At 33.5% G+C, this 25,502-nt stretch overlaps 1 protein-coding gene across 2 annotated transcripts; it reads right to left on the reverse strand.

The window, feature by feature from the left end:
- Positions 1–3,518: 3,518 nt before the first annotated feature.
- On the reverse strand, positions 3,519–25,502 carry LOC145320524 (uncharacterized). 2 transcript variants are annotated; one of them, XM_080162815.1, is made up of 17 exons: positions 25,405–25,502; positions 24,809–24,872; positions 17,925–17,972; positions 17,343–17,439; positions 14,532–14,586; positions 13,792–13,864; positions 12,833–12,888; positions 12,491–12,580; positions 11,420–11,502; positions 9,944–10,017; positions 9,487–9,543; positions 8,044–8,125; positions 7,196–7,250; positions 5,962–6,030; positions 4,778–4,859; positions 4,219–4,322; positions 3,519–4,027 (listed from the first exon to the last, which is right to left on the reverse strand). In XM_080162815.1, the coding sequence occupies exons 1-17, from the start codon at positions 25,488–25,490 to the stop codon at positions 3,655–3,657; spliced, it is 1,548 nt and encodes a 515-aa protein (XP_080018941.1). In that variant the 5' UTR covers positions 25,491–25,502; the 3' UTR covers positions 3,519–3,654. The 2 variants fall into 2 exon arrangements, with proteins under 2 accessions (XP_080018941.1, XP_080018940.1); XM_080162814.1 differs by having other exon boundaries at positions 3,519–4,024; positions 4,213–4,322.

Raw genomic sequence — 25,502 nt, forward strand, 5'->3', positions numbered from 1 at the left:
TTAATAATAATCAAATATTGATATATATTGGATATATATCGTACCTAAGTAATTGGGGTTTTCATACAATTAATATACAGATCTTTCTTCAAATATCTTTTTTCAATTTCCATGTTCTGCAAGTGAATTCGCGATATTCCTTCCCAGGGAGTAAGGGAGGGGACAATGGATCGAATATTCAATTTTTAGGAGTCTCAGACTTTGGGGACTGGCTTAAAGGGAATGTGCAAGAATTTAGCAGTTTCTGACTGAGTTTGGGGACTTGCGCATAGAATGCCGCTACTCGTTATGTATGTTTTGAATATTGCAGACGGGGAGAAGGGATAAGGGAAGTGGGGGGAAGGGAAATAAACACTCGTGTTAGTTTGGAATGTAGCAGACGGGGAGAAGGGAGGTGGGGGCAAGGGAAATAATCAGAATAAAAAGGGGCAGTCATATTCTTGCTAGCAGCTGGCCGGGTCAATAATCTTTTAATATAAAAATCACACCAAAAAACCTCAATATATTTCATCAAAAACAAGTTGTGATTTCACTTTACATGACGCTATGGAAATCTATTATTCAATTAACAATCTCTTTATAATTTCCTACAAATTTATTGGATTAAACTGGATTTCATGCCCTTTCTTTGATAACTCTTATATTGAATTAATTGCCCATTGTCCCCTCCCCTACTCCCTGATTCCTTCCCCTCTTGTTTTTTTAGTCTTACTCAATTGGAACATCTGCTTTTCACAAAAATCGGCGGGTATAGTCCTTTCCACGACATCCCTCCATAAGGAGCGATTCTTCGTATTTTTCACAGTAGCTTTTCTCCTATTTCTAGCCCCTGCGGGGGGCTCTAACCCTGCGGGGCCAATTACCTAACCCTGTGGGGCAATCATCTAACACAATATAACCTAACCTAACCTAAAATAACCTATAAAAAGCCATTTTAAAAATACGACTAATCGCCCCTTATGGAGGGATGTCGTGGAAAGGACTATACCCAAATCGGCTTCTGCGAACTCCAGATGCAGCTAAAACATTCTTCTTTTGAAGAATTAAAGCCAGCCGTTAAATTAAAAATAAAACAGCTACCCAATTTGTGGACAATTGCAGACGAGTATCCTTTTTTCAACAATGTAGGTAAGTCAATTGACGAGAGATTATTTTAAACTAGGCTTTTTAGCTAATTTGAAGGGAGGATTGTTTCGTGATTTCAACTTGCAAAATGTGGAATATTACCCATTTTTTGCATAGCATGGCATGCGACTAATAGGATATTTTTTTGCATTTATTGAAATTAAATACGGCACGATACATATTCATAATATACAGTGGGTAGATAAATTTTAAATACATCGTTTACAATAACACAGGATGAGGGGCATATAATTATTGTGCTATTTTCCAGTATGGCTGCGAAACCGAATAATATCCGCTGGATTAGAACCGGTTCTTAGCCATACTTAAAAGTCATGTATAGTATCGTATTACAAACAATTTCCCCAAAAATAAAGATACTAGAATTTAAACCACTTTTGTTAGCCCCGGCCTACTGCCCATCAGGGCTAACAGAACTGGTTTTAATCTTATAATTTTTATTTGATATCCGCGGAAAACTGTCTAAAAAACAATGCGATAAATATTTATTATTATATTTATCCGATCTCCTGTTGCAATATTTTATATTTAACATAATATGCATTATTTTAACAATAATAAATATGATATTTTACATTATAATTTCAATATTAAGCTCTTATTATTTCTACGTATATAATTGCAATTTTTATATTTTCGCCAAAATGCAAATTTGCAATATATGTAAATTTTGTAAAATTTGATGGCACATTTTTGTAATGCGATGGTTTCAAAAGTACACTTAAAAAGGGTATAGTAACTTACGCAATAATCCGTAAAATTCTAAGCAAACGTCCAGCCAAATGCGCTTATTAAGTCTAACTGTTCTTAATGTTGATCAAATGCATAGTATAATTTAACGAATATTTAAAAATAGTTTGACCTAATATGCGCATTTGACTGGAAGCTTACAATTTTAGAGATTATTGCTTAAGCTACTATTCCCTTTATTATTTAAAATAATACCCCAAAAACTTGAAAATCGTTTAAAATAAGAAAAGTTGCGCTTGTGCTAGTCCTCAAAGTTCTGAACAACCACAACTATTGTTTTTAGATCCATGTTATTAAGGAAGCAAGCACGTTCCAGCTTTTCTTTATAAGGGGGGGGGGGAGATAACTTTTAAACGTTTGAGTGGGATAATATAAAGTATATTTTGCAACTTTGAAAGGGGTTTCCCAGCCTGAGAGGAATAAACAACCCTTTACCCCCCCCCCCCCCACTTTGGACGCCTAGGCAAGGAAGGTTACGTTGAATAGAATATTAACCCTTTACAGTCGGGCCCCTAGCCGCACCTTAATCGGTCGGGGGGGGGGGGGGGGGGCGTTCAACGCCCCCCCTTCTTATCTCAGTTCCTATTAGAGCTAGAGGGCTAAATTTTTTTGTGCAAGTCCCCTGTTTGATAATGAATTTCCGACCTTTTATAAGTCTAAGTCAATTTTCGCTTCCTTCACCCTTTTATTTAACAACCTTTGTTTTTAGGTCTTTTTTTACTTAAAAATTTCAAACGGCTGTATTTTTCTTATTTTTGAAGCTAGAAGAAAATTTTTTTTCCAGAAAATGTTTATCTTTATGTAAATTTTACATTAGAAATATCAAAATATAAATTTCAGCGGCCGCAGCTGTACTTGGCAGCTGCCAGCCGCCGCAGTCGGCGGTCGGCGGGAAAACTGCGGCGGATCTTCATGAAATTTTAATACGTTATGTAGACATGTCAGAAAAGCTTAAGTTTAAAATTTGAAGTCTCTAGATCAAAAATTGCGGCCACAGGAGCCTTTTAAAGATTTCTGGAGACCTGGAGGATCAGGACCTGCAGGATCATACCTGGAACCTGAAAGTGACTTGAACACCTGTATTTCATATAAGGATGTACTACTAGAGGATTTTTTAGTAATTTGGTATGATAAAATGCTTTGTTTTAGTCAAAAAAATATTTTTGCTCTTTACCTGGATGACCCTGCCAGGTTTGCTGGCATCCTGTGCCCGCCAGGATGGAGATATTCAAAAAATTCCAACTCTCAGTTATGTGTCATACCCATACTTAAAAAGTCAAGCAGTTTGGGCTCTTTATCTTTCACACACAGAAAATGAGATAGAAAAAACCGGATGGGGGGGCGTTCAACGCCCCCCCCCCCGACCGTTAAGGGTTAATTGAATCACACGTACATTGAAGATGCAAAAATGTTTATGCAACGTTGGGGTATATACAACATGAATAAACCTACAAAATTTTATTAAAATTTATGGTTCAATATTTTCCAGTATGGCTTCGAAAACGATCAATTTCTGCTGGATTAGAACAGGTTCTCTGCCATACTGAAAAATCATGTATAATATTGTATTACAGACAATTTTCCACTAATTTTAAAATAAAATCCGTAATATTATCACCAGTTTTGTTAGACCGGGCTTTCGGTCCCTTGGGGCTAACAAAACTTGGTTTAATCTTATAATTTTTCATTGATATATCCGCGGAAAGCTGTCTATAATACGATTAGATATATAACTATCAATATATCTTTTTAGATCTGCTATTCTTCAAAGTTATCAGTGAATGGATTAAGTCTATCATCATAACTATGACCAGATATCCCCTTGCTATATCTATTCTCGTTCTTGTTGTCACTAGAATCTTTCCCGTTAACTTTCTTCAGATCATCACTCTCCTCCATAGGTTCCTCATTATTTTCCTCAATATCACCATCCTCCTCCTCGAAAGGATTAACAGTAATGTTCAGCTTTGGCTTTTCTGGTTCAATTTCTTTGGCATTGTTGGTCGACTCCTCGAGTGTATCATGGTTGAGGTTCGCGGATTTTCTGTTAAAAATATTCCTGGATTTTTCTGCTGGGCTGCTTGGCGGATCATTGGGTTCTCTGATGATAAGCTCGACATGAGATTTATCCTGTTGCAATGGATATATTATTCCTTGGATGTCACAGCAGATTTTCATTTTCTCTAATAAAGTGAAATAAACAATACCCTCCACCCCCTGCCCTCCTACTTACCAGTACATGAGTTCCATGTTAGCAACCTAAATTGACGACAATTTCCCCCCATGTCATAATATCCAAGTATATTATATATCCATTCCTGTTGTTGTTGCTGGTTGAGGAAGTGTCGCTGGTCTTCTTTAACCTGCTCCAGACTGTCGTTGGAGACATCACTCTTGTACTGGTCCTTGCTAGCTTCATAGTCCTCCTACAATGGATATAATATTACTTGGGTGTTCTACCAGAATTTCATGTGCTCTGATAAAGAGAAACTCCAGCTGACAACGGTACCCACCATTCAACCTATACCCTATCTATCCCCCCATCTCCTACTGGTTGAACGAACTGACTAATAACAAATCCCAATTATGATAAAAAATGATCCCTCATCTAGATTTTAATTATTTGTAACTATGTTTATAGAAAAATAACAAGGACGCCAAACTTCGTCCTTGCTAGCTTCGTAGTCCTTTCACAGATAAACAGAATTAAATAATCCATAAATAATGCCAAATTATTTCTCATCTAGATTTTCATTATTTGGTATTTAATTATAGAGACTAATTGAAATTATGCTTGGGAATAAAAATAAAAAGGATGCCCAACTTTGTATCTAAATTCATAACAAGGAAGCGAGATCTTAATCCCCAAAATTATTCTAACCTGAATAATTGAAGGTTTTCTGTAAATATTTCTTCTCGCTGGCTCTCGCAAAGATGTACATCTGTTGTTCATAGTTGGAGTTCTAAAAAAGAATATTATTAAAATAACTTGAAAATTAAGTTAGTTTTAAAATATATATGTATGTAAATGTCAAAATTTTCGGACAGCACAGAAAATATTAAAACACAATCTGGAAGTAACTCAATTCGATCAACGTTTAGATATTTTTAAGGGATCAGGTGGCAGTTCCCTTCGGAGTGCCTTATTGAGCCCAGAACCCCCCACCCTCTTAATTTTGAAATGAATTGAAAATAAGTGGGTTAGTTTTCGTTTGTTCACTTTTGGTCAGTATAGGTTAGGTGATAAAGGGCAATGTGTAGCCCGCAGGCACAGAAAAAAAACTACCTAACCCCTACATTTTCAATTTATTTCATATGATATGTAAAAGTGGGGCTGTTAATGCTTGATGGGAACTTTGAGGAAAGGCACTGAGCTTTGTATAGATCTTTATTAGTTGTATACCTGGTTGGAGGTTGAGATCTTAATGATATAGAACTATATTAGTTGTATACCTGGTTGGAGGTGGAGATCTTAATGATATAGAACTATATTAGTTGTATACCTGGTTGGAGGTGGAGATCTTAATAATATAGAACTATATAAGTTGTATACCTGGTTGGAGCTGGTGATCTTAATGACATGCGACTATATTTTTTGTATACCTGATTGGAGCTGAAGATCTTAATGACAAGCGACTATATTAGTTGTATACCTGATTGGAGCTGGAGATCTTAATGACATGCGACTATATTAGTTGTATACCTACTTTGAGCTGGTAATCTTAATGACATGCGACTATATTAGTTGTATACCTGCTTGGAGCTGGTGATCTTAATGACATGCGACAAAATTAGTTGTATACCTGCTTGGAGCTGGAGATCTTAATGACAAGCGACTATATTAGTTGTATACCTGCTTGGAGCTGGTGATCTTAATGACAAGCGACTATATTAGTTGTATACCTGCTTGGAGCTGGAGATCTTAATAATATAGAACTATATATAAGAACTAACTAATAGTATAACTGCTAGGAGCTGGAGATCTTAATGACATGCGACTATATTAGTTGTATACCTGCTTGGAGCTGGTAATCTTAATGACATGCGACTATATTAGTTGTATACCTGCTTGGAGCTGGAGATCTTAATGACATGCGACTGTTGAATCCACTTCCAACTCTTGTTGTACTTAACCTGGCAAAATATATCTTTGATATTAAAGTCATATAAAAATAATTGCGAATCTATTAAAAAAGCCAATCCTTCTGTGTTTAAAAAAAAAACTGCGAGGGGGAACGATCCCTTAATATAATAAAAAAAGAATTCAGTAGCTTTTTTTCTCCTTTACACTTTTTTTATTATAACGGATATAGAATATACGTGGATATTATGACAGGTGGAAAAATGTCGTCAATCTAGTTTCCTAACATGCATATTACTTATTGGCCAGTTCGTTCATCCAGTAGTAGGGAAGGGGGCAAATGGGTTAGATGGAAGGATCGTTATTGTAGCCAGCTACAAGTTTCACTTTATTAGAGTACATGATAATCTGCTATAAGACCCAAGTAACTTATTATCTAACAGATTTAAGCCTATTCAGACAATCAATGAATTGAAATATATGTATTGGGCCATAGGCAAAACTTTTTAAAAGAAAATTTCATACTATAATCGTCCTTGTTTTTTTTCTAATTTTCTAATTAAAATAACATGCGTATCAATATCAGAAAAATATAAATTTGAGATGAAAATTAATTTGTTAAGTGTTTTTTTCCTTCGTTTGATTAAGTTTGATTTAATATGTTATCGCAAGAGTTTTAGAGTTTGGAAAAACATGTCATTTATAAAATAAATATAATACCTTTTCCTTATTAGGAATAACAAAAAAAGTCACGTTTCGTATTTTTTTTTTTGAGGATGACAAGTAGGTATTATGACAGGGCAAAAATTGTCGTCAATGCTGACATGGAACTCATTTGTTTTTCCAGTAGGAGGGCAGGTAACGAGGTGAGGTAAAGGGGGTGGAAGGGGAGATTCGTTTTTTTAATGCCGCTGCTTGTTTCTCTTTATTAGATCGAGAACATGAATATCTGGTGAAAGATCCAAGTAATAATATATTCATGAAGATAGTCCTAATCCTAAAGAAAGAAAGAAAACTACAACCCTATCTTAAATTTTGGATGTTCTTCATAATTTGTAAAGACAATCTTTTCACTCCATGTTTGTGTTTGGTTTTAAGAATACTCCCTAACCAATGGACCTATGTGGCTCTCATACAGTGAAGCTTCTTTTATTTACCAGGAAAGCTTTATTCTATATTTTAGAAAATTTGAGTAAACAGTAGTTTATGAGATTTTACCTGACACTAGCTCTACTGAAGCTCTTTCTTAGGGTACCAAAAGCTGAAACTCTTCCTAAAATATCATTAAATTATAATTTAGGCAAAATTAAAATTTGATTGTTTTATGAATTTTATCCAGGAATAAGGTAAAACCAACAAGCGAAAAAAATCTGGAATAATGTTTGGGGGGCAGATAAAAGGTCGTCAATTCTACTATGTTTTGCCCCCAACAACAGCTGAAAATCACGTATAGGTTTCGTGATTTCCCCCCGAAATAATTAAGTTGTTGGTATAAGCTGAATTTTATCATATCACTGTTTTAACATACAGGAAGGCTTCCTATCGCTTTGGATAGGTATACCTTAGGTATAACTTATTCTTCACTTATTTCGTCAGCAAAAGAAATTCAACATTTACGTAAATCCTTTTATAAAAGTTACAGGATGTCAGTCAGTCTTTATGTCTGTTGCTTAAAATCTTGCTCCAATGGCCCGAAATGGTTATCCTTTAAAGAGTAGCTTCTTATAGCTCCAAGGACGGTTTATAACTGTTTTGGTGGAGAGTACCGCCACCCTCCAAACAAAATTAATTTACTTTTTCGTTTTAAAACTAAAATGGAAAGTTGAGGGTCTACTTTTATGATATGTTAATGCCTAATGGTGTGTAAAAAGTTGCATTTTCCGCCTATCCTAACATTTATCACCCTGGTTACTAAAGTACAAAGAGATGGAAATTAAATTTCTAAAAATTAGAGCTCCAAACAATTCTTTTTTACCATTAACACAAGCTGCGCAATTCGTGTTTTAAAAAGGATGCTCTTTTTTAAACACTCTCATTCCACCATTGCCTGTTATTTTGTTCTTTACCTGTATTTCCAGTTTCTTCAAATGCAAAATCTTTCGGCAAGGCATTTCCTGATTTGACCCAGTTGAGAAAACTACAAAAATCCTGTCACCATATAGATTATTATAGAAAACAAAGTTAATAACAAAGAATTGAAATATTAAAGGTTTTATAGAAGCCAAATGTCTAAAACTTTATTTTTAAATTCATTTCTTATCTAAACATTATATATTTTCAATCAAAATCATAATTTTCAATTTAGTGGAATAATTTTTACAGTGACAGTTCACTGGTACTTAAAGTCAGGGATAAGGGATAGGAAACCTGGCCATAAATTAGGTCTCGGCCTGGTTTTGAAAGGGATCATGCAAATTTTACCATTTGCCTAATTTAATGACCTTACTGGCGGACGGCTCATATTGGCTACCGCTCTAAACCAATAGTGTTCTGTGATTTGGGCTTGTTTTGTATCAACCAATCACCAATTGGCGGCGCCAATTGGTGATTGGTTGATACAAAACAAGCCCAAATCACAGATGGAGGAAATTTTAGAAGCAGACAATTCTAGAAAAAATAATGATTTCGTCTGCTACGAAAAAATAAATATAAATGGTGTTAGATCACATTAGTTTAATTATTAAATCTGCTTAGAGTTAAACATTAAAAAAGGGCCATATAGAAAAAACAAAAATAACGGGATTATTTTTTTGGAAAGAAGGTAGGTACGAATTTTCATTTGATAGTTTATAAATTAGATGTTGTATTTTGAATTTTAAAAATTTAGTACGGAATTGATACAACACCTTAAACCTAATTTTTGTACAATACAACACAGTACAGATATATCATTACATTATAGTATCCAAAGAACTTGATAGAATGTTACCCAAGTGCATATTTATTTATTAATTTTGAATTTTAATTAGCAATGAAATTTTCAAATAAAATTTTTACTCATTAATAAAAATGCAAATAATACAAACTAAAATCTGTCTGAGGGAAACCCAACGATAGCATTCTGACAGTTCAAATTACCAAAGTAAAAGATAAAAAATTTTGGGAGAGAAAAAACTTCATTTTAACAAAAGCCATTAATATATAGGTTTATAAAAGTTATGTTTTTTACTTTAAACTAGTTACCTGAATTTGATTCTATACTTTATCTACACACACACACACACAGCTTTTTTATTAGCGTTTAGGACGAACCACTGCGTCATCCCAAAACTGGTTTATTAGGCCTAGGCTTGAAATAGGCCTGAAATAATATTTTCCTACGTTTCCCATCCCTTATCCCTGCCTAAAATAAATTTGCCCCCTTAATCCTCCACAAAATAGCCTACAATACAAGGCTTCCTGAAAATTACAAACCTTCCAGTTAATCTCTTTTTAAGGTCTTACAAGACAAGCCCAGGCAAAACATTTTAAGTTTGGATATCAGCCCATGAATCTATAATAATCTGTGCCTGATCAGCTGAGCTTTCAAGTTCATCTGCCACGAGACCCAGGTCACCAAGATCACCCTGAGCACCAGGTAAATTTAAGTCAGGGATATTAAGAGATAAGGTAATTGACATTAAATTTATATACAATCCCGATAAAGATAATCCTTCTGTAGATCAAATTATTAATTTAAATGTTTGTACTCTACTTGTTTGTACCAACTTATCAAGACCTAATCAAAGTTATAAAACTTTGGGTACCACAGTATAATTTACAGTTCAATGTCTCCTCCCTCCCTGATTAAAATAGATGTAATAATATAATTATTTTGGGCAAGGGCATCGCCAAAAAACTTAATATGAATTAGGCACATCTGAAAAAGCAGCAGCTGCTGGTATAACTTTCAACGTCTTTAGTTATCACGCGGTTTTTGCCGACATTCGAAACTATCAATTCCCCAAAACCTTAATTTAACTGTGCCTTTGATAAATGGTCCAGCCGCCTAAGCAATGACACAACAGATTCTACACTCCTGTCGATTATACCTCTCATTCCTTAAAAATTAAAAATATAATCAATTTTAATTACAGTGGTGTGCACAGGGTTTTGCCTAAAGTAGGGTGTGTGAAAAAAGGGGAAGATAGAACTTCCCAATTTCTATTTTAATAGGAGTGTTGGTATGCCCCCAAATCACCCTTCCGCCTGCTGAATTTAAATCTAAAGCAAAAAGAGACGGGATCCTTCAAGTACCTTCAAAATTTAATGTATAAGGGGCCATGTTTATAATTGTAAAATAAAATTTAAAATAAGAGAGGGATATTTTTTATGCTTCTTCACCCTGTGGGGCTATCAGTTCCAAATATAACCTAACCTTAGAAGTAATAAACGAATAACTACCCCTGTTATTTCTAAATATATTTCAAAATATGGAGTGAGGTGGGGGTTACTTCTTTTGTAATATGTTACTATTATGTATCATCCTTGTCACAAGATGATCTCATATCTTTATCAAAACATTTTTTATAAAATTTTTTTTAAGCGAAGCTTTTCTATAATTAGGGTATTTCCGTATGTCGTCCATCCGTACGTAACGGATAGCTATTGTCATTAATTTGGACATGTTTGAATTGTCCTATCGATTTCAAACTTTGCTTTGCGATTCCTATGGCAGTTAGGTATGATTTAGTTGGCTTGCAACTCTATAATCATCACAAAAAAAGTTTGCAACAAATTTATGTATAATTTTGTTTAGACTGCTTTTTATGTTATTACACTCTACAAGTGTTTTATTCGTTTGTCCTACGGTTTCAGATCTCGCTTTTATGGATGTTGTTTTCCTTGATTATTCAATTTTTTTTGCATATGTTTGATAAAACCTAATTCAGGTTAAGATCAAAATTAATGATAAAATTTGACTTTTTGTTTATATTTGATGTCATTAGAGTCTTAATACATCATAATATAACATAAAATTTGCAAAAATAATTATATAATTTCAGAGATTATTTATATATTTGTATTAAATCTGCTATCTATTAATGTTAGTTCTGGTTGCTTCGGTCCTTGTCTCTAAGGGTCGAAGGAAGATAGCCTAAACCAAACCATGACATTCATAAAGCTTCCATAAAAATTGCAACCCATTTGGAACAGCAATTTTCGAAATATTCAGCTTCAACCAAAATAACCTTACTACTTTATATATTACTAGCGGCTTCGCCTCTCGGGGCTGTGCCCCAAGAGGCAGTGGGAAGTTCTCTCCAAAATAGATTTGTTTTTAAAGAACAGAAATATGTATTATCAAAAATTTCTGATATTTATTTCCTTTGAATAATGTAATATTTCTAAAGCGTTGTCATTCTAAACTTGTTAATGTTCGTTTGTCTGACTGTCTAAATTGATGAGCTTTGCTTTTATGGATATTGATATCATTGTTCAAATCTATTTAGTATTTCTAACCTGCAAGAACCGTCGGCCATTTGTCTTTGAAAAACTCTTTCTGAATCCTGTTTGTTTCTGCCAGTTGGTGCGAATATTCTTCTCTAAATATAAGGAAACCCATATTGGTCCAGTGGTTAACTATATACAGGATATTTTAGGTTATATGTATATTGTATATGCTTATATAGAAGTAATAGGAGCTTTAAATGTCTTTTTGTCTGTTTGTAGCTAACCGCTAGACCGATATGGTTCTTCTTGACAATGAAGCTCCTTATAGATATATGGAGGGTACCACACACCTCTAAAGAAAATTCACCCATGAAAAACAAAACTCAAAAAAATCAATCACTCTTGCATGCTACATAAAAATCATGATGGCTATCACAACATCACCATATATTAAACTTAATCATAATTATAATTTTTTAAGCGATTTCTTTTTTTTTTGGTTTACTTTTTCTACAGTGAAAGGTCCAATTTGTATATTTCTAAAAAATAACTTTTAAGAAAATAAATATTACAAATATATTTGGTACATTTAAAAGAAATAAGTTTAATGATTACAGAACAACATATTATATTTCATGTTTAAAAACATCATATAACATGAATGACTTTAAAAATAATTAACAACTTTTGACTTCCATGGACTACAAGTTGTTGTCAGCGGAGACGCTTTATAATTTAGGTTTGGACGTCTGTCTGTCTGTCTGGCAGCTTTTCTGAGATCCTTGTTTGTCACTAGATTTAGAAAGTCATAAATTTGTTTTTAATGTAATGAGTGAAATTTGATTAATTAATATTACCCCATGTTTAAAATAAAATTAGCTATTGATGCGCTACTCTGTTTGATAAGTATAATAGTCCTTGTTAAAATTTATACCTTGCAATGAATATAGAATATACGTGGATATCATGACAGGAGAAATATAGTCGTCAATTTAGCTTGCTAACATGAAACTTGATAATTGGTCAGTAGGTACGGGATGGAGTAAAGTGGTTGAAAGGGGGGAGGGGGGTAATCGTTATTTTCACTTTATTAGAACTTGAAAATCTGATGTAATATCCAAGTAATGATATATTCCTTACCTTGCTTTGTTGTATTTTGCCTTCTTTTCATCTGCAGTATTCTTCAACTTCTGTACCTCAACCTCTGTCATATTCTTGTCTTCCTCTGCCCTAAGTAATTACACAATAGTTGGCATTTTCCAGGACTCGGCAGCCAAGGATCAGCCGCTTGTAAACCTAAGGGACAATAATTTGATGTATATTATATACCACCTATCATGATGGTGGACAAGTTTGAACACTGCTAGATTGTACAAAACAAGTTCCTTTGATTTTAAAGCTAAGGAATGAAATAACGTGTTTTCATAAGGCTTTATGGACCACTAAAATTTTCCCCCAAACTCCCTGAACATTTTACTGTACCTGAAAAGAGCATCTTCTGTTTTGCTCGCTTCTGCTTGGCGTTGGAAAAACTTGTCCTACAATTAAAATAACTAGATTTCAAGTAAGATTTTTAACAATAAGGGAACTGAGGTTTATTCTATTGCAAAAGATCTCACTTAAAGCTTGATTTTAGAGATCTATCTTACCGCGAAGCTTAATATATGACTTTCGATAGTTTTAGGATATTTAACCTATGAATTAAACCCTGGAGACTAGGAGTTTAGCTTCGAGTATAATCACACTTTTATATGAAACATATGATACCTTATTGGCTCATAATATAATATTGGTATTTTCAGCTTTTGCCATGGCCACCCCAAGTTATGAAAGTACCAAACCATGCATGAATTATGTAAATTAGTGTAATAATATAAATTATTTTTGTATGCTTTGTTGAAATATATATCTATTTATTTGATGTTATTTACTTTAAATAAACTTTATGATATATAAAAGTATTTGATAGCTAAATGCATTTAACTTCTTACTATTGACAAATGCTTTGTTAAAGTCAAGAAAACTAAAAGTTTTCTCCAGAATAAGAACAGAATTATCCAGCTCTGACTGGTCTTACCTTGGTTTTTTCCAGAATAATAACAGAAATATTCAGTTCTGACTGGTTTTACCTTTGGTTTCTTCAGAAAAAGGACAGAGATATCCAGTTCTGACTGGTTTTACCTTGGTTTTCTCCAGAATAGGAACAGAAATATCTAGTTCTGACTGGTTTTACCTTGGTTTTCTCCAGAATAAGAACAGAAATATCCAGTTCTGACTGGTTTTACCTTGGTTTTCTCCAGAATAAGGACAGAGATATCCAGTTCTGACTGGTTTTACCTTGGTTTTCTCCAGAATAGGAACAGAAATATCTAGTTCTGACTGGTTTTACCTTGGTTTTCTCCAGAATAAGAACAGAAATATCCAGTTCTGACTGGTTTTACCTTGGTTTTCTCCAGGATAAGAACAGAAATATCCAGTTCTGACTGATGCAAGCGGGCTTTCTCTTCCAATGTCCTTAAGAAAGGATGGTAGGAGATAATGCCGGATCTAGCGGTCATACGCAATGACAGTTTATGAACCCAAGATCCTGCATTTTCTCTGCAGCAATATTAAGAAAGAAGTTAAAACCAAGGGTAAAGCTACAAATAGCTGAGAATATCAGTTGAAATTAACATAAAAAAACGTAAATTTCTGTTTACTATTATGTATTAACTGATTTTGATATTTATTTTCATTTACCTCTTATTACTTAGTTATTAGAAACTATCAGTCAATTCTTAGCTGATATGATTTTTAATAATGTACTAAATATTTTATTTTGTGGAATCTCTAAATTGTTCCATTCCCTCTTTAATTCTTAAATGTTTTAAAAACCTTCGTAATAAAAGACTTAAAAGATTCGATTGAAATATAACTTTCTTTTCATGAAATAAAGATTTTATCAACGTAAATTAGCAAGTTTAGATTAAACTACGTATGAAAAATATTTTTTTTTTTTGTATCTTAAGTATATTTTTAAAACATGGATATTAGAAGTCTATAAATTAATTTTAAATCTTTAATTTCTCTTACGTCTTTTTCTTTTGAACTATAAAATAAGGTACATTTTGTCTTCAAACTTTCTGCTAATCAAAACATAATTAATAAATCATTAGGGCAACAAAGTTTTTATGAATATTACCTATGTTCAGAGCTCAAGAATTCTGCCTCCTCTTGATATTTTCCACCAATCTCACCTAAACAATAACAAGAGTTGTACAACAGATATCATTTATAGTTGTTGTAGTTGTCTCTGTTGCCCTAGCAAAATGGAGATAGTTGTCACTGCTTTTGGCCTACCTATTCTCTTGATATCAGGAAATACCCCATCTCACTTTGACGTCAATAGAATAGGTAGGCCAAAAGCTGTGACATCTATTCTCATTACCCTAGGGCACTAAACACACCTATATCAAGGATCTGAACTATAGTCCTGTAGTACAAACAGCAGATAGAAACAGGCATCATCTTTTTATTTAGGGATACTTTTTTAGTCGACAAACTTAGAGTAACATAACCAACTTCACAGTGTCGCTTAAGCTAAACGATTCTTAGTAGGGCTCGGCAGCAGCGCGTAAGCTGCATGTTGCCGCACGGAATTCAACCTTTTACAATTTTTAAAATCAGTTAGAAGCTAAACCTGAACCAAATTTTGTAATTCCTATCTTCCAAACTTTTTTCAAAGCATCCAAACGGGGTTTTAATTGAGATCTGATTCTTTAAGTGGATGCAACCAAGTGGCTGATATTAGCTATGCGAGGCTTTCATTAGCCACGCGGTCATATCAAACACTTTGGATATTCTTTGATAAATTTGGACAAAGCCCAAATTGTGTCAAAAATCATCCATGTGACGTCATAAAAGTTAGGGATTATCCATCTCTTTTTTAGGAGTTTTCTTTCCTACGTCTCCTCTCATCTCCCTCATTTTATGACGTCACATGGATAATTTTTGACACAATTTTAACACAATTTGGGCTTTATCATAAATTTGGGTTACCAGTGTAATTTCCAGTCCACTGTCCCCACCCTCCCTGGAAACTTATATGCTGAGCTAGAGCTCCGTGACAATATTTGTGAATCAAGATTGAATTGAAGATTTATTCATGCTTAGACCCACTTAGTTTTCTCACATTCAAACTTCATTTTTAGTAGCGAAGCTACTCTATAATTTACTTTTTATGTTTATTAGTCTGTCCGTAACGCTATGGGAAAAATGTGACTTTCTTGCATACTATTTAATATATACAGGTTATATTTTTGGGAAAGATTCCCTTTATGATTGAGCATCCTGTATGTAATTTACTTTGTCCGTCCGTAAGTCTATCATGCTTCTTAAACATAAGTACTTATTTTTTTATATAGGCTTAATCACTTATGATATTATGATTTATTTTTCTGTTCGTGACAACTAAAATTCTACTCAATAGCTCACTTAGACCGTTTGTCTTCCATAATTTGTTTGCTTCACTTCTCAAGGATGTTGTTATCCTTGTTTAAATATTATCCTTTATACAAGCCTTGAAGCAGTATATATGGTGTGTAGGGGTGTGTGTATGTGTGTGTGTGTGTGTGTGTGTGTGTGTGTGAGGTTGTATGTGTTTGTGTATGTGTGTGTGTGAATTGAAGCATTCAAATAAATTCATGCCAATAAACTTTCAATCTAGGATAAAAAGGTTTGTAAATGAGGACATAATTTGCCAAAACTTTTTTTGTGATTTAATTTTAGTTGTAATTTTAATACCAACCTAACTCCTTTTTAAAGTAATAAAAAATAAGTGGGAGTTGTAATTTTTGTTTTTTTATTACTTTTGGTCAGGTTAGGTTAGGTTATACTGGGTACTGAGTCGCCTCGCAGGGCTAGGGTTAGGTACCCCGTACTATATAGACATGGGAAAAACTACTCCTGCTTATTTTCAATTTATTCAAAATAAGGAGAGGGCTCAACAGTCAATTTATGCGCAAGCAGCACTACCTATATCCATCTGTAAAAGGGAAAAGCATTTTTACACACTTACCCAAAACTTTATCCCACATATTTTATTGGGTCATCTGGCGGGGATATATCATACATGTCTTAACCCAATTTAAAGGCTCTCCAAAGAATATTTCAGTTGGGAAGATGAAAACATGTTTTGTCATATTATTCATATCGGTAGCGCCCTGGCACATCAGGCTTTGTATTTGAAAAAGAGGAGGAGTTAGAAAATAGCTTTTAACCAATTGTGGTAAAGCCAACCTATGATGTAATTGTACAGCTACAGTGAAGCTTACAATTTCTGTCACTCTGTTATTATAATGATGGGGGCTATCTAAAATAAAAACATTTGTGAAGATTACTCTGACAAATGCGTGCGTACTCTAACTTTTTTTTCTCATCGAAATGGCTGAGGAGACCCTGAATTCTAGGCTATCCTATGAAAATATTTTAGTATTTGGCCTAATAACTAATAAAATTTTGAATAAAAAGTTGTCAGATTTTTAAGTGTATTAAAAAGGAAGGATTATATTGAAATTTGAGTATCTAAATAAGGAATATATATGTAACTTTAATCTACTTAAAGCTCATATTCTCAGATATTAATATTTCAAATCTGATTTCAAGTAATGCAATGTAATTAATATCTTTTTACTTACATATTAATATGATTACACTTTTTTTTGTTTTAGAAAAAAATCTGACAATAGCCGATTCTGTTCATTATGAGACAGGAGGAAAGATTTAACTGTAAATTATACTGGTACCAAAAGTTTTATATACAAAATATCTCTCATTCCTCAAAGAGGGAGGGGTGAAAAAAACAGACACTCAAAAGTTTTAAACCCCTAAATTTTTTTCCGATTCGCTCCATAGTTTAAAGCCTTTTGGTTTTAAATAATGGACATTTCATACCCAAAATGTTAGTTTTTTAGTTGTTAATAAAAGAATTGAAAAATAGACAATGAAAAATTACCAAAGATAGCAGCTAGCTGTCTGTGCTTCTCCGACAGATCTCCGAGGTAGCCAATAGTTGAGGTCCAGCTTAACCCAAGACTTCTTCCATCAGATGTCTAAATACAATGGATATATGGTATACGTGGATACATTGACAAGGGAAAATGTGTCGTCAATTTAGCTCACTAGTATGGACCTCATTTATTGGTCATTTCGTTCATCCAGTAAGGGGGAGGGGATGGGGTAAAAGTGGTGGATGGATGTTAACGTCAGCTGAGTTTATCAGAGTACATGGAAACCAGGTGCAACGTCCAATTTTAATTATAGTTATAAGATCAAGTAGTAAGGCTTTTTTGCCTGAAACTTAAGATTTTAATAAATACTGAACCGATTGAAATTTTCAATCGATGGAAGCTTTACGTATTTCTTAGAGTGGCTATAGGCTATTTTATTTTAAGAATTAATTCTTTGGATGTTTTTAGGCTATTTTATCATTCTTTGAAAACAGAGCAGCTCTAGATGCTAGGGGCGCACCCAATAGTACATTACAGAATCTATTAAAGCATGAAATATTCTAAAATGTACATAAATCTGCGATTACCTTATCTTTCTGAACTTTCACCAGTTTTGCAACACCCTTCGAGTATTCCTAAAAAATAAAATAATTCAAAATATAAATTGACAACTAGGGTTGGGCCGGATACTTTTTTGGCCGGATACCGGATACCGGATATCCGGCAAATATCCGGTTATCCGGCCAAATTACCGGATATCCGGCCAAATTACCAGATATTAAATAAGAAAAAAAAAATTTCTTCAGAAATCTTATATAAATTTACATAAAGTTAAACTTATTCAGAAAAAATGTTCTTCTAGCTTCAATAATAAGAAAATTATAGCCATTTAAAATTTTAAAAAGCAGAGATTTTTGGTGTTAAGTATAAAAAATGATAGAGCCAGATATCCGGCCGGATAGTTTCAATATCCGGTATCCGGCCGGATATCCGGCCCAACCCTATTGACAACTTTATTTCACTCTCTTTAAGGTTTTTGGTTTGACTGTTAAGGTCACGCTGACCACTTAAGCGATTGAGTTCTTAATTTTAGGAAAGTTGCAAGTATCTTCAAGGTTGGTTTAAGGCTACTTATCTGCCCCTTCGATACAAAGTCTCTAATGCTATGGAAGCAACAATTATTTATATCTAAAAACCAAATGTATTAACCCAAATAATGTATTAAAAATATAATAATGAAGATTTTATATTATCTAGAATCTTTATTTTAATATAAAGATATGTAATGTAGAAATCTGACACTGTTCTATATATATATTATCTTAAAATTGTACTTTTCACCTACTTCTACTTTAACAAGGATGACAACAGCCATAAAAGCGAGGCTCTGAAATGGTAGGAGAAACGAACATTAACACTTGTAGAGTGACAGAACTGAATATAAATGTATGAAAGTCGTAACAAAATTTTAAAGAATTTTTTTTGAAAACTGCTTAAATAAAAGATAATGTCTAAGGGTATACTTACATTTTTAGGACTTATAGAGATGCTCAGCTTATTACATTGTACTTTGTTATCATGGGAATCAGTATGTCAAAAAAACAGATTAATTGAAAAATTAAATCACAAAAAAATTGCTGTTAATAAAAGTTAATAATCAACATGTTTAAATGAATGTAAAGACATTCTGGTAACGATTATAGAGTTGCTACGCTTTCTAAATCCTACCAAACTACTACGGGAATCCACATGCAAAGTTTGAAATCGATAGGACAATTCTAACATGCCTAAATTAACGAATTCATAAAATAATGGGGAGGGGGGGAGGGTAGGTAGTTTTTCGTTAGTTGGTTTATTGCTTAAGGTCAGGTTAGGTTATGTTATATTGGGTACCAAAACCCGCAGGGGTTAGGTCTAGAAGAAAAATACCATCCTCCCCCCTCGCTTCTCATTATTTTCTATTTTTTGAGTATGAACTCTAGTAAAAATTAGATGTAAATATGTTGACACCTAATCTAGAAAGCTATCAACTTTGTTTTTACAACAAAATGCTGGATAAATAAGAAACATTTTCTAAGAAAATGAATTTAGAATATACAATGTACGTGGATATTACAACAGGAGAAATTATCGTTCATTTAGTAGGAGGGGAGGGGATGGGGTAAAGGGAGTGGCATCGTTATAATAGCCCGTTGTTAGTATCCCTTTATCATAGAACATGAAATTCTTAACAACAAGTATTAACATATCCATTTCCAAGAATTACATTTTAAGTGTGTTTTTCATATAACAGTGTTTTATATTAGAAAAAACACTCTATTTAAAAGCGAAGCTTTTCTATAATTAGGGTTCGGTCCGTCCGTGATAGAGAGTTAGCTCTTTTCGTTAATTTAAACAGGTTAGAATTGTCCAATCGATTCCAAACTTTGCATGATGATTCCTGTAGTAGTTAGGTACAATTTAGAAAGCGTAGCAACTCTATAATCAATACCAGAATGTCCGTACGTTCATTTGAAATATGTCGATTTTTAACTTTTTTGATAACAAATTTTTGTATGTTAAAATTATCCGATTCTTCTGATTTTTTAAAAACTGATTCCTATTAAACAAGGTACAATGTTATAAGCAAAGCATCTCTATAAACAAGTCCAAAAATGTAAGTATGTCCTTAAACAGTATCATATATTTATGCAGTTTTGCAACAAATTTACTAACAATATTGTTTGTACTGATGCATTAATATTCTGCTAATTCAGTTCTGACAATCTACAAGTGTTAATGTTCGTTTGTCCTTCCATTTCAGAGCTTCTCTTTTATGGATGTTGTCATCCTTGTTAACAAATGAATTAAAGCAAGGTAAACTGACGGAAACTAATTTGGTACCAACAGATTAATTTCATTTATAAAACCCAAAGTTTTGTGAAAAGAAAACGCGATTTAAAAATCTAAATGTTTTTTTTGCATTGCTGATCTGATCAGTTTTCAAAAGCTGCTTTACTTTAAGAAGTAATTGTTTTTGTTTTAAACTGATAGGTTCTACTTTCTTTTACTACTAGTAGATACGCCACTAGAGGCATCTAAGGACACTTGAGAGCCGGCAGGGAAGTCGACTCATTTTCAATTTTAGTCTTAAAAAGAAAAAGTAAAAACTTTTTTTTTTATAGATATCATTTTCCTCCCTTAAATTAGTTATAAACCTTCCCAGGACCTAGAAGAAGCTACACTGTATAGAAGAACTATATCGGTTCAGCAGTTCGTGATAGACATGCAGACAAACACTGATCCTGTTACTCTTATGCTCGATACTTCTTACAGTAAAAAACTTATTGTTCAATGTAGAATTAAAATTATTAGCTACAATTCTTATCATTGAAGTAAAAGATAACTCATTATATCTGGAATTATTTAGTTGAAATCCGCTAAGTACCCTTATGATTCAAGAAGCTTATTGTATATAATATATTTCATCTTTAGATTTGCAGCTTTTTTCTATTATTGATGCTGGCGTACATGATTTTCTCGTAAATAAAAATGAAAATCACAAAGGGTTGTCAAGATATTAATTATTTTGATTCTACATTACTTTTTACTACACTAGGGGCTCTGATATTTACATAGGAGAGCATAAAAATGGCCTTTTGTGAAGCTTCTCTAAAATGGAGATCTCAATCGTTTCAGTAGTAATAGAATTGAAGGATGTAAATAGGTGAAATTTATTCCAACTTTAATCCTCAATGTGTATTCTCGTCCTTGTTAAGTTGTTTTCTCTGAATTAGCACAAAATTTCATTGATGTTTGCATCTTTTACAAAATTTGCAAATCTTTACAAAGTTTAGGTTAAGATCTCTTTATTTCTCGAAAGCTAAACACAACACCCCCCCCCCCTCACTTAGCTGTTTATATAGCTTTCCTACTCAACAACTATTGTTGTTCGTCCGTCCGTATGCATGACCGATGTTCTTCAAAGTTCAGATATTGATTCAAAAGATGTTTCTAGTTCCAATAAAGAAATAAATTATGCTTTCCAATGGCAAACCCATGTGAGTATCATAACCTTTCGTGTGGCGTCTTGACCATTAGGGACTACCTAGCACCCAATATAACCTAATCAAGCCTAAATCAATATACAAACGAATTAAAAACTAACCCCCCCCCCCCTTATTTTCAATTAATTTAAAAAATAAAGGGGAATGGGAGGGGAGTGGTTCTGTGATGGACAAGGCACATTAAGGGAAATTGCCATTAAATTTGTATTGTGTAGGTAAAAATATAAAGATATTATAACATCTTAGAATAGATAAAATAGAATATTAAGAAATATACAAGATTTTTTGGGAAACAGCCGCAGTTACCCTAAAAGTACCTAGTCGAGCCCAGAACAACCCCTTCTAACTTATTTTAAATTAATTGAAAATAAGAGGAGTCGTTTTCATGTTTTAGTTAAACTAGGTCAGATTTAGTTAGGCTATAGTGGGTCCTTAGCTGAGCAGGGCTAGTGCACCGCAAATCCAGGCTAAATAAGCTACCTGCCGTTAATCTAGCCAAAAATCTGCATATTTTTAATACCTTTCAGGAAATTGCAAGAGATAAGTATATTTTGTATTTTCCGGCAATATGTTATTTTTGGCACCAAAGTTCTTTATATGTAAATAAGTTTAGAGTTTACTTCCACATGGAGGGGGGCGGGAGTTACATTGACCTATTACCTTGATTCTACCTACCCGGGACAAATAAGAAGCGCTCTGAAAGAGTCATATTGGTTACATATATGGGAATAAAAAAAGATCTAACATACCACCTGAGTAAATTCATTTACTTTTAGGAATAGACGTTAGAGCAGACGGACAGACAAACATATATTTATAGTTATTCAAAATGAAAAGTTGAAGGTTTTTTGTCTGAAGATAAAGATATCTGAAAATACTGGTCCCAATGGGTTGTGCTTTTCGAGAGGGCTTATAAATGTCATAGGATGTTTAAGGCTTTTTTCCTTAGGCTAGGGGCAAAGCAACTAGTTTTAGTTACAAAGTAGCTTCACTTTATATGATTACTAGCGGCTTCGCCCGTAGCCTCTAGGGGCTTCGCCCTATATAGTTATGGGAAGTCAACCCTGCTTAAAAGAAATATTCAAAAAAATTATTCTTTGTTTAATTACTCTGTGGTAAAATTAAACCCAGGCTGTGCGCTTTATGCACAAAAATTTTAATTTGTACAAATTAAACCCAGGTTGTTTGCCGTATACATAAAAATTTTAATTCGCAAAAATTAAACCTGGGTTGTTCGCATACACAAAAATCAAAATTAAAAAAAAAAATATTTAAATTTTTTTTTTGGGGGGGGGTTGATGGGGGCTTCGCCCCTTGTTGCAGTGGGGTTCCCCCACCCCAATTACTGGGTTTTGTTTACAAAAATTTAAAAAAAAAATTTTTTGAAAGTGGGGATATTTTTATTTTTTGGGGGGTTGGGGTGTCCCACCCCCCAAAAAAATAGCTTTAAACCACCAGAGGACCAGTAGGTATATTCCCAGAAGGGTAGAGCCCAATTTGATCAGCAGTTACTGAAATTTTACAAAAAATGTAAAAAAAAATTTTGGGGGCTGGTTTTTTTTATTTTTGGAGGGGGTTGGGGGTGTCCCACCCCCCAAGAAAATAGCCTAAAACCACCACAGGACCAGTAGGTATATTCCCTAAGAGTAGAATCCGATCGGTTCAGTGGTTACCGAGATCTTAAGGGACAGACAGACATCAAGCTATTTTGTATTATAGATTCCTTATTTCTTATTATATCTCTTGAGAAAAAAATGATGTCGTATAAGATGTAAATAATTGTATGAATAGATGTATAAAGAGTTGCATCTTTAGATTGCATCAGCAATCTTAACAAAGAGGAAAATCCTTTAAATAGCAGATCATATTGAATCCCTCCACCCAACAAAACCTACAAATGGGTTAGGTACATGAGAAGCTCCTTACTAATGTTGAGCTTAGAAATGTGATTATTTTAAAGGCCATGTTTTTCAACATTAATTTTTAAATTTAGTTTTTGCCTTCATGGTTCAATCTAATAACTTACCACTGAAGAAGGGGATTGAGGATTAGAGGGGGGGGGGGGGGGTGGGGGGGGGGGTCATATAGATCTCCAAAAAATAATTACGGGATAAATTTCATACATCTTAACTGACACACAAATTTTTGTAGAAGCTAAAATGAACTTTTCCCCAGCGTTTTCCCTGTAAACATTTTTTTTATGTTTCTTGAAAACTAGCAAAGCTACTCTGCAACTTTGTGAGCTTAAGGATGTACAAGGGTTCCAGAAGTAATTATCCCCCCCCCCCCTAAATAAAAATGGTGTGTGAAAATATATCATTTACCCTCCCCCCCCCCAAAAAAAAAATCTCTGAAAAACCCCCCACCAAGAAAGTATTTTAAACGACTCCCCTCCACCTAATTAGATTAAACCTCCCCTTCAGAATATAGAGCTTAGACGGCCTTGTTTAGTTTTTTTCTTTGCTGACTAGAAAGCCAGTCTAATAACCCGCGGTAAGGCAATAGTAATTTAAGAAACGGATATAGATAAATTGATATTATCATATTAGGTCAAATTATATTATATTTTTAGGCTATCTTACAAGTTATGGTTTACCAAGCCATATTAGAACCCTGACCCTAAGTCTAGGATACGAGTTAGGCAGTTTATGACTTATTGTGAGTTGGAGATAAGCTTCGCCTGTAAAAAAAGGATAAGTATCAATTTCTAATATCGTCCTTTCCAGAAAAATTCCAGATTTTTAATCAATTTTCATGCATTGTTTTAAGCTCATAGGAAAAAAAGTGCCTAATCAATTTTGATTACATATATGCATTTTGTTAAAACAATTGTTAATTATTATTAATACATTTATATAAATGGAAAGTAATAAATTATAATTACTGATGATATTACATTCCAAGAATTTTGAAATGAATACAAATTCAGCATTATTTTTACCATCATTCACGTTTTTAAGGCGATAACATTCTACATTTAAAGAATGTATGTGCTGAAGTCGGCACGTCTATCTGTACGTCATGTGGTACAAATATTTGAATATAAATGACCTGGCTATAAAGTTAGGTTCGTCTCTTTTGTTATCTCCGCTTTTTAGCAAAACAAGGATGACAACATCCATAAAAGCGAAGCACTAAAATCATTAGATACGGCAAACGAACAATAACTCTAGTAAAGTTTTAGAACTTAAAAAGCAGGACATTATTTTGTAAGTCTAAAAAAAATTGTACATAAATTTATCGCAATCCCCCATCCGGAAGGCTCAACTGTCTTTTCAAACAATGTCTTCAAAAGTAGAAATAATTCAACACTCATTCCTCTAAAAGAGATGGTCGGGATAAAATCTTTGGTGTCAATTTTACCCCTACCCCCAAATCAAAATCTCGTCACTGCCCTTGCAAGTTACTCTAAGTGCTTTAAATACCTTGTGTAATTTTTGAAGTCCAAAGGTCAAGGCAACATATTTTTCCAGCCAGCTCAAACATGTTCTAAAATAGCATTTTTGTTAAAACTAAAAAAAATCAGATTTATGTCCCATAAATTTCCCAATAAAAACAAACACTTTTACTAAAGTCTGTTTGTACATGCATTTGATTTCAATTTTTTATTGTTTAAATTTTTTTTTGTTTTTATGTAAAATATTTTTTGTTCAATATATGAGTATCATAGCAATTACTTACAGTTTTAGTAAAATATTAAAGTGATTTTGACACTTATATAATTTGTTTGTATCTATGTGGGACTACCAAACACATTAATGAAAACTAAGATTGGCTGGAAAAGTTTGACATCTGTATAAGAATGTCCCACATAAGATCCTTTCATAGTCCTCAGAATTATTCCCAGCTAAGTTTACCTGGAATATTTGGACATATGTGGAAGCCTGTCCCACATAAGATCCTCCCATATTCCTCAAAATTATTCCCAGCTAAGTTTACTTTAAATATTTAGACATATGGGGAAGCCTGTCCCACATAAGATCCATCCACATTCCTCAGAATTATTCCCACCTTAGTTTACCTGGAATATTTGGACATATGTGGAAGCCTATCCCACATAAGATCCTCCCACCTCTCATCAGAGCTGTCCATGTCTGAGTCGGACATTTTAGATCTGAA

The sequence above is a fragment of the Acartia tonsa genome, chromosome 1 (assembly GCF_053477335.1).
Source record: "Acartia tonsa isolate MP-2025a chromosome 1, ASM5347733v1, whole genome shotgun sequence".
In the NCBI taxonomy this organism is placed as follows: domain Eukaryota; kingdom Metazoa; phylum Arthropoda; class Copepoda; order Calanoida; family Acartiidae; genus Acartia; species Acartia tonsa.